Source organism: Planococcus citri, chromosome 5 (genome assembly GCF_950023065.1).
Source record: "Planococcus citri chromosome 5, ihPlaCitr1.1, whole genome shotgun sequence".
In the NCBI taxonomy this organism is placed as follows: Eukaryota; Metazoa; Arthropoda; class Insecta; order Hemiptera; family Pseudococcidae; genus Planococcus; species Planococcus citri.
In genome coordinates, this window is record NC_088681.1 from 45913161 (window position 1) to 45927754 (window position 14594).

At 35.4% G+C, this 14594-nt stretch overlaps 2 protein-coding genes across 2 annotated transcripts in view; one reads left to right on the top strand and one right to left on the bottom strand.

Annotated features, from left to right (window-relative positions):
- The window catches only part of LOC135846459 (hemicentin-2-like), a 360089-nt gene that overhangs the window by 228474 nt on the left and 117021 nt on the right, over positions 1 to 14594 (bottom strand). The window lies entirely within an intron of this gene.
- On the top strand, positions 1154 to 4939 carry LOC135848374 (uncharacterized protein K02A2.6-like). The gene has a single exon (XM_065368273.1). The coding sequence runs from the start codon at positions 1154 to 1156 to the stop codon at positions 4937 to 4939; it is 3786 nt and encodes a 1261-aa protein (XP_065224345.1).

The following is a 14594-nucleotide window of genomic DNA, read 5'->3' on the forward strand; positions in this document are numbered from 1 at the left end:
TGAAACTTACTCTATTATGAAGAAAATTTCAGTACCGAAAAAGCCGAAGGATATGGATTTTAACCCTTTCGCGCCGGCTGGGACAGCATATGTCCCGGGACACTAATTATTTTCTAGCGGGACATGGCGTGATGCTACGAATACGGCAATGTGTCCCAGACGTACTAGGCATCATATACTACCCATAAAAATTTTTTGTCCGGCTCAAAAGCAGCACTGATTTCGTATTTTCGTAAAAAAGTGTGTTATCCAGTACATTTTTGAAATCTCTGAAAATCACACGATTGATAAGAATTTTTTTTTGATAGTTCGGTGTTTTCGTTCAGACCGCGAATTTTTTTAGTAAAAGTAGATGAATTGAGGAATATTTTGGTGCAAAAACATTGGAGTTCGGATGAAAATTCGTGCTGCAAATGAGACCTGAAAAATTGAGTAAATTTTGGTTCAAATTTTCATGAATTTTTAGTCGTTTTTTCGATTGTTTACTCAACGTTGATGATTTTTTTCTTTCATATTAGGATCGAATAACGATCCATTGACGACGACCAAATCGAGAAATATAGTAAGGAATTAGATGAGGATGGTGATTTTACGGAAAGTGATTGTGTCGGATGTTTTGCCAAGTATCATAAAAAGTGATGTCGTTTTTTTCAATCAAATTCAGTAACTTTTTTACCAAAAACTTCTGCCAAAACTAGTAACTGAGACGTTTTTTATTCGTAATTTCATTTTTTTTAATCCAATCCAATTGGGTATTTTTTATAAGAGAAAATTGTGCCAAAAGTAAAAAAAAAGATTCGTTTCCGGTGATTTTTGTGCCAAAAAATGGTGCTAAGATTAAGAAATAAGACTAATTTTTAACTGTGTTTTTTAAAAATAAACAAAAGTGTTGTTTCTTTATTGAAATCTAGTTTATTTTACGTAAATATACGTATCACTATGAAGGGGAGTCCCATGTGTCCCATGTACCCGAAACACTGCGTGGGACATACGCTGTCCCAACAAGAAGAGTTCATCACGCCTGCTGGGACATATGCTGTCCCAGCCCCAAATTTCAATGTTGGGGGTGGGGGAAAAAATCGGGACAAAGGGATATTGTTTTGGGTGGTACAAGGAACACATTTATCAAAAAAAATCAGAATTCTGCTGTAAAATGAAAAGTCGGCGCGAAAGGGTTAAAACGTTGACTGAAGCCTTAATCGAACATTACAACCCATCACCGCTTTCAGCAGTATGTCGCTACAAATTTCGCTCCCGTGTTCAACAAGAAAACGAAGATTTCAATTCGTTTCATGCTGCTTTAAAGGAACTTACAATCGGATGCGAGTTTGATACCGATGCACGTTTAGACGAGGAGATTCGAGACCGCATTATTGCGGGAGTACGTGATACGAGTTTGCAAAATTATTACTTCTCTACCCCGAATCTTGCGTTGAAAGATGTTATTGCTCGTGCGAAAGCTGCTGAACAAGCAGGTAAGGGTGTTACTCAGTTACAATCTGCTCCGACTGGCGAAACTGCTACCAATTCGTCAAGGTCGAATAGTGATAACTCGATGAACAAAATCAACGAGACAGTGCGTAAGAAGAAAAAACCCCAATCTGCCGCTGCGTCGAATACGTCTTCTTCGAAGAGTGAAAAATCCAAATCTAATGCCTCATCGAATTCGTCATCTCAAGTCATTGTATGCTACCGTTGTGGACGAAAAGATCATAAGGCAACAGAGTGCAGGAATTGCAGTAAAAATACGAAATGCAAAAAGTGCAGTAAAACGGGTCATCTTCCTAGCGTTTGCGGTATGTCTAGATCTGAAATGATACGTGCGTTAAACGAATCTCAGTCAGCTAGATCCGTTAAAGTGGTTGATATCGCTAGTATTTCCGCCTTAAGCAGTGCTCCAATGCCGAAGATAAAACTTACTTTATCAGTAAATGGTCGTGATGTACGTTTCGAAGCGGATAGCGGTTCTGCTTACACTTTATTATCGAAGAGTGAAGCACGTCAGCTTGGTTTGTTATCAAATATGCGAGCTGAAAATATCCCACTTACTTCGTACACTGGTGGTGAACTTACTATCATCGGTATTGTACCTGTTACGGTTTCCTACAAACAAAAATCACTCGATCTCGAACTGCAAATCGTCGATGGTGATTATTCAAGTGTTGTTGGTCTCGATTGGTTGCTACCTTTAAATATCGATATTCGAGATCATTGCTACAAACCTGCTGATTCCGAGAACGCTATCAATCAGACTGTTTCTGAACATGTCGAGTTGAAAAATGGTATTTTACGTTTAACCGAAGAGTTCGCGGATATTTTTGCCAGCGGTATTGGACGAATTCCAGATGTCGAGGCTGAAATTTATTTGAAACCTGAGACTGTTCCGATATACTGTAGAGCTAGACCAGTTCCATATGCGCTTCAAGCTGCTGTTAATGCTGAAATTGATCGTTTGGTCGCCGAGGGAGTTTATACGCCGGTTACTTCTTCAGAATGGGCTACTCCAGTCGTCCCAGTGATTAAATCTGACGGTCGTGTTCGTTTAGTAGGCGATTACAGTGTTACTGTTAATCGACATATCGTCCCCGAAGATTACCCAATTCCCAACGTGGAAGAAACATTTCATGGATCTGGTAATTGTCGTTATTTTTCGAAGTTTGACATCAGTGAAGCTTATATGCACATGTGTACTACGTTGAACGCTTCGAAAATTTTAACGGTGAATACTCCAAAAGGTTTACACAACGTGAATCGTATGAATTACGGTGTTCAATGTGCCGCAGCGAAGTGGCAAAGATTTATGGAATCTATGCTGAAAGATCTTCCAGGATCGTGCGTTTTCTACGATGACGTTAAAATCGCTTCTGCTACTGCTAAAGAACATTTAATGCGAGTTCGTAAATTTTTCGAATTATGCCGTAAGTTCAACATTCGTCTGAATAAGAAAAAGTGCGATTTTCTTACTGACCGTTTAACCTACCTTGGTTACGAAATTGATTCCAATGGAGTTCATAAAACGCAAGAGAAAATTGAGGCAGTTTTAAATGCTAAACAACCTCGTACTGCTGCTGAGCTGAAATCGTTTCAAGGCTTAGTGAATTACTACGCGCGTTTTGTTCCTAATATGAGTCAATTATTTGCTCCTTTGGGTAAACTTTTGCAGAAAAATGCCAGATTTAAATGGAATAAAGCTTGCAGTGCTGCGTTCGAGAATATTAAAAAGGAGATAGCTAGTGATCGCGTTTTGACTCATTTCGATCCGAGCAAAAAATTGATTCTAGCAACCGATGCATCTCCAGAAGCGATTGGCGCCGTTTTGAGTCACGAAGATGAAAATGGTGAGCGCCCGATTGCGTTTGTTTCTCGTAAGCTTACTCCTACAGAGCAGCGTTATAGCCAGATTGATAAGGAGGCACTTTCGATCTACTGGGGAACGCGTAAGTTTTTCAATTACTTGTTTGGAAGAAAATTTACGTTAATTACTGACTGCCGTCCTCTTCAATCGATTTTCGCCGCTCATGCTGCTAAACCTTCTCTCAGTGCTACCAGACTTTTGCATTACGCCATTTTTCTTCAAGGTTTTGACTACGAAATCAAGTACCGCCGTTCCGAACAGAACGCCAATGCCGATTTTGTCAGTCGTTTTCCTTACAACGAAGTCGATGTTAACCAAATCGATACACCTACGTTTCTACAGAAAGAGTTGTTGCAGAAAATTCCAGTTACTGCTGCTCAAATTGCCGAGGAAACTTTGAAAGATCCTATCACAGCTTCTCTACTTCGTCAGCTGTCCGGTGAAGAGCAATGTTTGTTAAAGCCCAAGGAGTTGTGCGAATACTCTTTGTATAATGGCTGTATTTTTCGTAACGAACGTGTTTACATTCCTGCCAAATTTCGCGATGCGGTTCTACGCGAAATTCATTCTGGTCATCTGGGAATTGTAAAATGTAAACAACTCGCTCGGAGCTACGTTTATTGGCCGAAAATCGACCAGTGCATCGAAAAAATGGTCGCTCAGTGTGAAATTTGCGGTAAAAACGCTCGAAACGCCGATAAACTTCCGCCTCATCAGTGGGAGAATCCTAAAGCTCCGTGGCAACGTGTGCATTTCGATATTGGTACACTCGATGGTACGAATTTACTCATTTTGGTCGATGCTTACTCGAAATGGGTAGAAGTTTATCCGATGCAGTCAATTACTACTGAAAAGGTCATCGAATGTTTTGTCGAATGTTTTAGTCGTTTTGGTAATCCTACTGTGCTCATTTCGGACAACGCTCCTCAGTTTGTTTCATCGGAAATGAGTACCTACCTGCGAAGTATTGGCGTAAAGCATGTTACTTCCCCTCCGTTTCACCCTCAATCCAACGGACAAGTCGAGCGATATGTACAGACGGTGAAAAATGGTTTAAAATGCGACACCAACGGCACTTTAACTCAACGATTGGCTCGTTTTCTGCAGTCCTATCGTCGTGCGCCTAATTCTACTACAAATAAATCACCATTCGAATTAATGTTCAGTCGTTCAATGAACACAACGCTCGATCTACTGCTACCGAAGGATTCTGAGACCAAGGAGATTGCGGACGAACCTAGACGATCATTTTGTCCTAATCAAAAGGTTCAATATCGCGTCTATAATAAAAGCGAAAAATGGGCCTATGGTTTTATTCATAGTCGTCTTGGTAAAGTGCTGTATTTGATCAACGATAATGGTTCCATCGCGAAGCGACATGCCAATCAAATTCGAAGTCGTTCATTCGAGGTTGCCGGAGGTGTTTCCTCTACTCCTTATTCATTTGCGGATCAATTCGAAGATCAAGAGCTTCATGATCACGATGTTCATGAGCAATCCTTTCAAGAGGCTCCTGCTTCGCCTCCTCCGGTTCTTCGTCGTTCTACTCGTGACAGGAGATCCCCGAAACGTTTTTCCCCTTAGTGAGGGAGGTTGATACGTATTACTTCGGTAATATTATTATTTTAATCGATATAGCGCGATCTATGTCTTCGTAGGCGCAACTTATTACTTTTATTTCATCATCTTTTTAGTTTGGTACCTTTATACTTACGTGTGTTTTATTATTATAAAGTTTCATTCGTTTTGTAATGGTTTCTTGTTTTATTTCTCGTGTAAAGACATTACAACTTCTTTCACTTGAAAAGTTTCAGAAATTGACAATTTTTTCAGATTTTTTCAAAAAAGTGACAAAATGCCAAGAATTTTATGGAAATTTTTTCCAACTTCTTAAAAGTGAGACAAAATTTGTGAAACTAGATTACTTTAAATTAATCAAGTTTTTTTCCAAGTTATTATTGGTCTGACATAAAAACAATCGATAGATAAGTCAAAGACCCCCCCCCCCCCCCAACGAAAAACATATATCCATGTAAATATATTTTCACAGTTTCAGGAATGATGTGAGCAGCTGTTTAATTTGAAAAATCCTTGTAAATATTAATAAAATAAAAAAAGGCTTAATGATTGGAATTTTTATAATTTATCAAAAAAAAAAACACCTCTACCAACAGAACAAAAAATAATATATTTTAACTTTCACTAGAAATGATAAATTACCTCTAAATTAACTATCTTTAAGACGAAAATAAAATCTCGGTGTTTTTCCCTCTTTTTATTTCTTTCTCCTTTTTTAGTAGGACAAAATTGGAAAGGAAACAAGAGGAGAAAAGGTCCTTGAAAAAATACCTACACTTTTAGGCTGAAGAGTATAGTGCAGTTATACTGCGTCTTATGGTTTGTTTATGGTAACGGTATCTAGAACTAAGGAAAGGGGCGAAGAGCGGATGATAGAGCTTTCGAAACAAAAATTACGACAGGATTTCACTTTTTCGAACTTTTAATACGACCAGAAAAGCAGTTTAAAAAGTCGAAATTCGAACTAGTAAAAGTATCGACGTTGTAAATTAATAGTTCGTCCTAGTTGTGAAAAGTTCACCTACAACAAGACAAACGTCTGCTTGTGTGTGGGCTTCAGACTGTATCTGAGAAGGTGATTGGTGGTACCATAGATTAGTCCTAGTGTACGAAACAACGTACATTTTGTTATTTGGTATCCGATTGATAGGTTGTTGTAGTACATCCTAGCAAATCTACGAGTACATCCGCAATACAATATAGCCAACTAACAGATAAAGCTTATAGCACAAAATCGAGCAAGAAAACCAAGTCATCGTCAGGCTTTTACACATTATATACGAAAGCCAAATACGCACACATACGCAATTTTGAAAACAACTCTTCCTTATTATCTTTTGATAGTTGTTTCTTTTTTGTTGGTTTGTGTTGGTACGACGAAAAAAGAATTTATTGCTTTGCGAAAAAGTATTCTAAGCTAAAAACTGGGCCAAAGAATTGGGTTTTTAGCAGTTTTATTAATTGTATAAACTCACTATTCGCCGAGGAGGTAGTTTTTTTTCACAACGAAATTTGACCCGCTATCCGAAAACAGGAGGTAGGCAAACACAACACAATACTCGTATTTTTTTTCGGTCCTTAATTCGAAATGAAAAAAATTCCCGAGCGACCGGTTTGTTTGCTACGGAATTCGCTCGAGATCAACATGATTCATATTTAAATCTAAACTTTTATCAAGTTGCTCGTGAAAGAATGCGAAATAAGGATAAAAATTAAATACTTTAAATTGCGTATATTTGATTTCCGCAGTGTTTTTTTTTTCGTGTGGGGTAGCTGGGTTGGTACGAATTCTTCGTACCTACCAAATTCGTCGTTGTATTTTTCCAACAGACTATTTCGTTTCATTTTTGGGCTCGTTTTTACCGGTAACCCGAGCAGCGTGAAGATAGGTAACTATGGAAAGAGTAAACGTAAGTATATTTCGTCGAGTATTTTTAAAATTTAAAGTGTTTTTTTTTCACCGTTTGGTTTGATACTTGGAAGATTTTTGGAAACAACGTCGCAGCCAGAAAATAAGTCGACGAATTTTTGAAATTTTTCCTCACGTCGTTTCGTTCTGAAGAACTTGGCGAATTCCTCCTCGAAGTGTACTCGAGTCGAGATAACTCAAAACTCAACCGGAGACTGATTCGTTTAATTATTTGACTTCGGGATACACGAACTGTAACGAACAGAATTAGATTACCGAACTAAAAAAAAAAGTCTGTACTGTTGGGTTTTTTCTCCTTTTTTCGTAAAGAAAATTCGAATTGAACTATAAGACAAAATATCTACTTTGATTTTTTCCCTTTTTTTTTGAATTTCAAATTCTTTATAAAAAAAAAAAAAAACACGACGATACTTTTGGTAAAAAAATTTATTACCGAGACGCCATAACACGAGAAGAAAAAAACCCATCGTCATCAGTGTGATTCAGCAATCTCCTAATAGATGAAAAAAAAATCCGAACGAATGCTACAAAATCTCGGTCGTATCTGTACTATTTCGACGATAGAAAGAGAAACGCTACACTATAAACCTAATTTGAAATTTTATTCTGTACACAGAGTAAGTATAGACAACGACATCGACAGTGACAGTGGCAATGGCAATGAGGCGAGCAAATTAAATGCAAATATAGCCGAATTTGGGGATAAATTTTCATTTTTTTTTGCGCTTTCGCTCCAGCTTGGCTCGCCAGCTACAACGTTAGTTATTTCATCAAACTCGTGTCGGTCGTTTGTGGTACCACCTGCTTCCCTGCCTTTGATATAGAGCTGATGTTTTGGCTGGTTGTTCGAAGAATACACGATGACGAAGACGTGTTGTTCCATCGCTCGCTTATAATTTCCTGAGATAATTTTTCATTGTTGAGCTTTGATTACGAAAATGCTGGTAGACGAGCGATTCGCGTACAGTCGAAGATTTAAAATTATTTTACCCCGAGGACGAAGCACGAGCTGGAGAAAACACGATGACGTGGTTTACTAAATGACTTTTGAGTGAAATAGCGCAGCAACACATCTGCTATTTGCTCGAATGCTAGAATTTAAAAGTGTTGGAAATTTTTGGCAAATCATTCCTCGATGTTATTTTTGAAAACAATCATCGTTTGCGAAGGTGTGAACGAAAAAAGCTGAAATTTCGTTTGCAACTCAATTTTGACCTTTCGGGTCAATTGGTGGTGGTTTTGAACCGATTCTAGAGACTCTAGCAGATTTTAATTTTTTTCATTCACCTATTCCAAAAATAGGTTTTCACTGGAAAAAAATGGATTCGAACTGAACATTGAATAATTTCAAAATAAGTACCAAGATCGATCGAATGAGCCACAAAGATGGTAAATCTGAGTTTGGAGTCGCTGAATTTAATTTTCACCCTGTCTAGGTACCTATTTGTTTTCCAAATCAAAAATTGGAGAATCTAAAAATATGCTTGAGGCTCCCGAACAATTCGAAACTATAACCAATCGACTCGGAATTTCGAAAATAGGGTACAAACCAAATTTCAGATTTCCTGGTCAATTTGATAAAATTCTTATTCCCCCCCTTTTTGACCCAAATTTGAATTTTCAAAAAATCGCCGAAAGTCAAAAAATGAATTTCAGCACCTAAAATGTTGGTTGGTGGTGTATTTTGGAGACCTTTGTTGATTTCTTCATGCCTAGTTCAAAAAATTTTATTCCGGTTGGAATGCTTACTTCCTTATAGTTACTTTTAAAAATATTTCCTTTTGAAAAAAAATACATATGTACATTCTTCAATTTTACCAACTCTCAAACCTTTTTTCTCTTTACTATTAGAAAAATAAAAATAAAGAAATAAAGTAACCTTGCGCAGAAATTGCTTATTCTTACTTATTTATGGCGAACTGATTAGGCAATTTTATTAACACGTAGGTTCGAAAATTCGTTTTGGAAGGAACTTTTTTCTTCTGGTGTTGAGCAAAATGAAAAGGACACACTCAAGATGTGAGGGCTTTGAAACGATCGGATTTGTTAAACTACTTAAACTCATTCTCTTGAAAATTATTATTCAATCTCCAGCAAAAATTTAGAAATTTTGTTAGTGGAAGTTAGTCTTCAAAATTGTGTTTATTGGGCTCCACTATTTATGCACTAAAATCTCAAAACCTACGATTGAGCATGAGCAGCTATAACTTCGAAGATCCTCTGTTTAAATATCGTTCAAACTGTTGTCGTTTTTTTTTTTTTTTTTAATGCCACTTTTAACCTTATTGAAAAAATTAATAACCTACGTTTTGGGTCTCAATTTAAAAAAAAAAATCATCATGATATTCATGTTTAAATTTTTTATTCCTTTTGTAAATAAATTTTGCTTCAATGCATTTACATTTTTGGAACATTGGGCGAATTTCTGCAGTTTACTAGGAAATTTTCTGAGCTGACTGCACTCTCGGATTTGAACAAAATTGAGCTAGATCAAAATAGCATAAATCCTAAAACCTACGTAACTAAAATTTCAGGAGCGAGAGCTAATTTTTATATTATTAACAAATTTTTGAAAATTAAAAAAAATTGAAAATTTGAAAAAACTGTTTTTAGGTACGATTTTTGAACTTTTCCATCAAATGTGCATTTTTCAAAAGCAAACAGAACTAAGTAATGTGAGTAAAATGTTTTTGATTGAACTCTCAGACATCAACAACTACTAGTATTGGGCCATCTTGAAGCCTTCAGAAAATTTTTAATTTTCTCCAGAAATTCAAAATTGCTCTGGAGGGGTTGAAAATCAACGTTAGAATAACTTTTTCCAGGCATTTCAAATGACTCTGGAGTAGCCCAAAATAAACTTCGGAATTTTGTAATTTTGGCAAGTTCTTGTTGGACATCCTCTTGATTGTTTTAGATGGTTATCGCGAATTCTAGGAGTGTCAGCTCTCCAAAAAAAATTTAAAAATCTAAGAAATCAAATCTCAAAAAATTAGGTTTACCAAAAATTACTAGTAATTTACCAGAAATTACTGGTAATATACCAAGAATTGGTATTACTATAGTGATTTGCCAAAAAATACCAGTAATTTGTCAAAAATTACCTGTAATTTACCAAAAATTACCAATAATTTACCAGAAATTACCAGTAATTTACCAGAAATTACCGGTAATTTACCAGAAATTACCAGTAACTTACCAGAAATTACCAGTAAATTACTAGAATTTACCAGTAATTTACCAGAAATTACTAGTAACTTACCAAAAACTACCAAAAATTTACCAGAAATTACCTACAATTTACGAAAAATTACCAGTAGTTTACCAGAAATTACCAGTGAATTACCAGAAATTGAAAGTAATTTACCAAAAATTACCTGTAAGGTACCAGAAATCAACAGTAATTTATCAAAAATTACCAGTAATTTACCAAAAATTACCAGTAATTTACCAAAAATTACCAGTAATTTACCAAAAATTACCAGTAATTTACCAGAAATTACCAGTAAGTCATCAAAAATCACCCAAAGTTCACCAAAAATCAAAAATGGACTGTCACTTTAACGACTGTTTGGGTAAGATATCGTTTGACTCGAAAACAATTACAATCTCACATTTTTGGCACTTCCAAAACGATTTAAAATTCCAGGAAAGTTTTGAAAAATCGCTGTAGGCTCCAAAATGGTCCAAACGCCAAAATAGTTTTTAGTGGGAGGGAGTTGAATTAAGGAAATTGCTATTACGTTGGTTAATATCTTGCTCAAAAAATTACAGGCAACAATTTTGAACTTTTTTTTAGTGTTTGAGTAGAAAATGAGCTTAATTGATAATTCAGACCATAAAACAAAAAACACAGTGAGTTTTTTAAATATGAATTGTTTAGATGTCGCTACAAACTGTTGAAGTAACCATAGTGCAAAACCGGCCATTTTCGCAAATCTGGCCATTTATTCCCCAAACTGCAAAAACAACTCAAATTGAAAAACCTCACTCTGTTTTTTGTTTTTGGGTCTAAACTGTCATTAAAAGTTTTCGCATTAAAATTTAGGTACACTAATTCGTTCATATTCATTTGGCGTTTTAAAAGGCGTCTAAAAAATCTCACCAACGAGTGTATTATTCGTATTACCAGAAAATGAGATAAGAGAGATAAAGAAAAACTGTTATAGAAGCATTTTCCGCTGAGTAAATATTGGAGAAAGGTACCTTACTTTCACCTACTATATACTGAAAATCTCATCATTGAAATCGAAATTTTCATACAATACGAATCACACAACCATATTCGCCTGTGTCAAATTTTCCCTCGCCTATTTTCAACTCTCGTTTATTGAGTCGTCCATTTCCAATGCAAGACTGGGTTTTCCAATTTAACCTACATGTATCGACGCCAAACACATACCTAGGTTGTATGTAGATGCCTCCTACCGGTGTAAGTAGACTCGTGAATATTGAATTCAAACGTCAAACTTGACTAGTCTAAATGAAAATTTCAAATTCGTCCCTGGCTCTGTTGCTATCCTACTCTGTGCTTGACGAATAGTCGAAATTTTCCATCCATTTATTGGTACCAAATACGAGTACATTTTCGATATAGTTGTGGGCTTTCAATGAGACTTGGGACGAGAATCGTCGTATTGACGCGTGAAATTTTTATTACTACGCCTTACTGGATGACGTTGGTGGCGTCGTCGTTGTCGTTGCTGCGAATAATTATTTCGAGTTTTTTGACACGTTTCGATTGAAAAAATTTTACTCCTGTGACGAGTTCGACAGAATCGTAATTTTACTATATTATAGTTTGGAATTTGATTCGAAGTATTGGATGGTGGTTTTTTTACTCGAGCATAGTATTCGGATTACTCGACGGAAATGATTTAATGACGCGTCAGTCAGTTTTGTGATGAGGATGGTGAGACGTCAAGACGCGGTGTTATTTTTTTGAAAATGATGAATTGACGACGTTAAGATAGGAAATTTGTATCTTTGGAAGATGTCGTTGTCTTATTTTAAGGTAAATGTCTTGTTTTTTTTTGTTTTTTTTTTTTTTTTTAGGAATGAACGAATGATCTATAATGAATGGGTTGAGGGAATATCTGAGCTTCTTTTTACTCGTGTTCTGAGAAATATTTGCCAAATTTCAATTACCTATCTAGCAATGAAGCAGCAGGAGGTGAACAAAAAAATTTATAATGTGATTGTTTTTTGATTTGAAGTAGCCATGGAGGACATGGCGACTTGTTTGAATTATTATACCCTTATTATCATTTTTTTGGAGTAGAACTGTTTAAAGAATTTGTATTAAAATCAAGATTTCGATCAAAAAATATCAACTTGAGCTCTTAAAATTTTGGTCATACAGGGTTGTACACTTGTTACAGGGATTGTACTCGGTTACTTTTTTAGTAACTCGGTTACTATTAAGTTAGCAATAGTAACTTTTGGTTACTTTCTGAAAACTTTGGTTACTAAACGTTACTTTTTCCTAGTTTTTTTCACAAATTTCCTTTTTTTTTTTTCAAAAACATAACCAGAATTCTTGACGAAAAAAAGATGCTCTTACTGCTTTTTCAGCGTTTTGAATTTTATTTTTCTAGATTTTATGGTTCTTCTTTTGAAATTTTTCCAAGTTTTTCCTGATTTTAACAAAGTGTTACTCATTAGTCAATACGCATTATTTTAGAATTTCTCGATAGTTTTTAGTGGATTTTTTCCTGTTTTGATCGATTCTTACAAAATACTTATTTTTTTTATTCGAATTTTGATATTTTTTTCGCCTGAATGTTTGCTGAATCTTATCACCTCGAGTATTCGTGATTTTTTCATAAAAATGTTGTCTTAAAAGTTTGTATATTTTTATTGTTCAAATCCCCGATTTGGTGATTTTTCTTTTGAATTTTCGTAAATTCTTTTTTCTAGTTTCCCCATGATTTTTCCGGAATTTTCATTTTTTTTCCTTTAAATGTTGGCGAAGTTTCTCTCCTTTTCCCTTCCCTTCAGTTATGGGAAAGATTCTCAAAATTTCCTCTCTCTTTGAACATTTTTTTGTTTCAAGTACAAATTATTCGTTTCTCTTGAATCATCTCGAGTTTTGCTTGAAATTTTTCGATGATTTTTCTCAATTTTTTTTTTTTTTCATTTTTTCCGAATTCATGCTTTTAATTCTCGCGAGTCCTCTGTTCTGAATTTTTAGTGATTTTTCCGAAATAAATTTTTGAGAGTTTTCCATTTTTCATTCCTAACACGATTTTGTTTGAATTTTATCGATTTGTTTTTTGTTCTTAATTTCAACAAAAACCATTTTTCTTGAATTTTCGAGATTTATAGGTTTTCTCCTAATTTTTCGCCAAATTTTAGTAATTTTTTCTGCTTCAATTTTTACGGAATTCTCCTTTTTACAGTTTTTTTTAGAGTTTTTGAGAGTTTTTGGATTTCAAGACTTGATGTTTTTATTTCAAATTTTTTTTGGGGGCTTTCTTGAATTTTTTCACGTCGTATTCTTTTAAATTCTCGTAAATTCTGTTTACTAATTTTTCGACGATTTTCCCCTAATTTTCGTGTTTTATTTTGTGCCTAAATTCGTGTGAAGTTTCCGCAATTATTTATGTATTGTGAGTTTTCGTGAGTGTTTTTTTTCAATTTTTACGATGTTTTTTCTTATATTTCAGTGCTTTTATTTTGAATTTCGCTCTTGAGTTTTATTCTTGAGGATTTATGATTTTGATGTTTTCCGCATTGTTCTTTGACTAATTTTTTTTTCTCTAGATCTTGATCTTTCCACTGCTTCCTTTTTTGGTCATTTTCTCTCAATTTCAATACTCAATTTTCTTGCATTTTTCCCTTTTTTTTTTACTGTTATCAATTTTTTCCTGGTTTTGATGTCTTTTTCTCGCAAAAAAATGATTTTCACAAATCACTATTTCCCGAAATTTGGATTACAAGCTCTTCTCCCCCTTCCTTTACCCTTGATTTCAGTAAGTTTTCTCTTTTGAAGTGATTCTTCCTATTTATGAAATTTTTTACAATTAGTGTTTATTTTTTTCTCAACACTTGAATAATTTTTTTCGTCTATTGCTCGTTCGGATTACCGGACGTTTTCCCGAATCCACTTCCCCGAAAGACGTTTTCCCGAATGACAAAATCCCGATTTGTGTATTCCCGAATCCATTTACCCGAATGCCCTGTACCCGAACCAGTAACTCGAACGTCCGAAATCCCGAATGCCTACATCCCGAATGCCTCGGTGTATCCTGAATAATACATAGTACATTTACCATGGAAATAAAAATGATCAGGTGTAATAGGTACCTATACCCTGTAAGCACCTCAGGTTACTCATATGAAAATTGAATATTCCATGAGTATAAAAAAATGGCCATCAGTGACAGGAAATTATTGTTGCGAGGATGCCTATATATGTGAAATCGAAGATGAATACAGATGGAACCAAAACATATTGAGAGATCAGACAGACGGATCAAAGACTTTAAGAGGCCAGATGGGCACCTTTGGGAAGCCAGACAGACGACCATGCGAAGCTATGGAGACAGTTCAGAGATCTTATGTGGCCTGGCAGGAAGACTGATGACCTTGAGAGGTTGAACATACCGGCCAATGACCTTGAGAAGACTGATAGACAAACGACCTTTTCAAGCCAGATGGACGGGTCAATGATTTTGAGAGGCCAGACAGGAGAACATTTATGATTTTAAGAGAAGTTACTAAATTGCT

Bases quoted from the DNA above. Each gene is read 5' to 3' on its own strand.
- LOC135848374 (XM_065368273.1), top strand. From the start codon at position 1,154: ATGAAAAGTCGGCGCGAAAGGGTTAAAACGTTGACTGAAGCCTTAATC.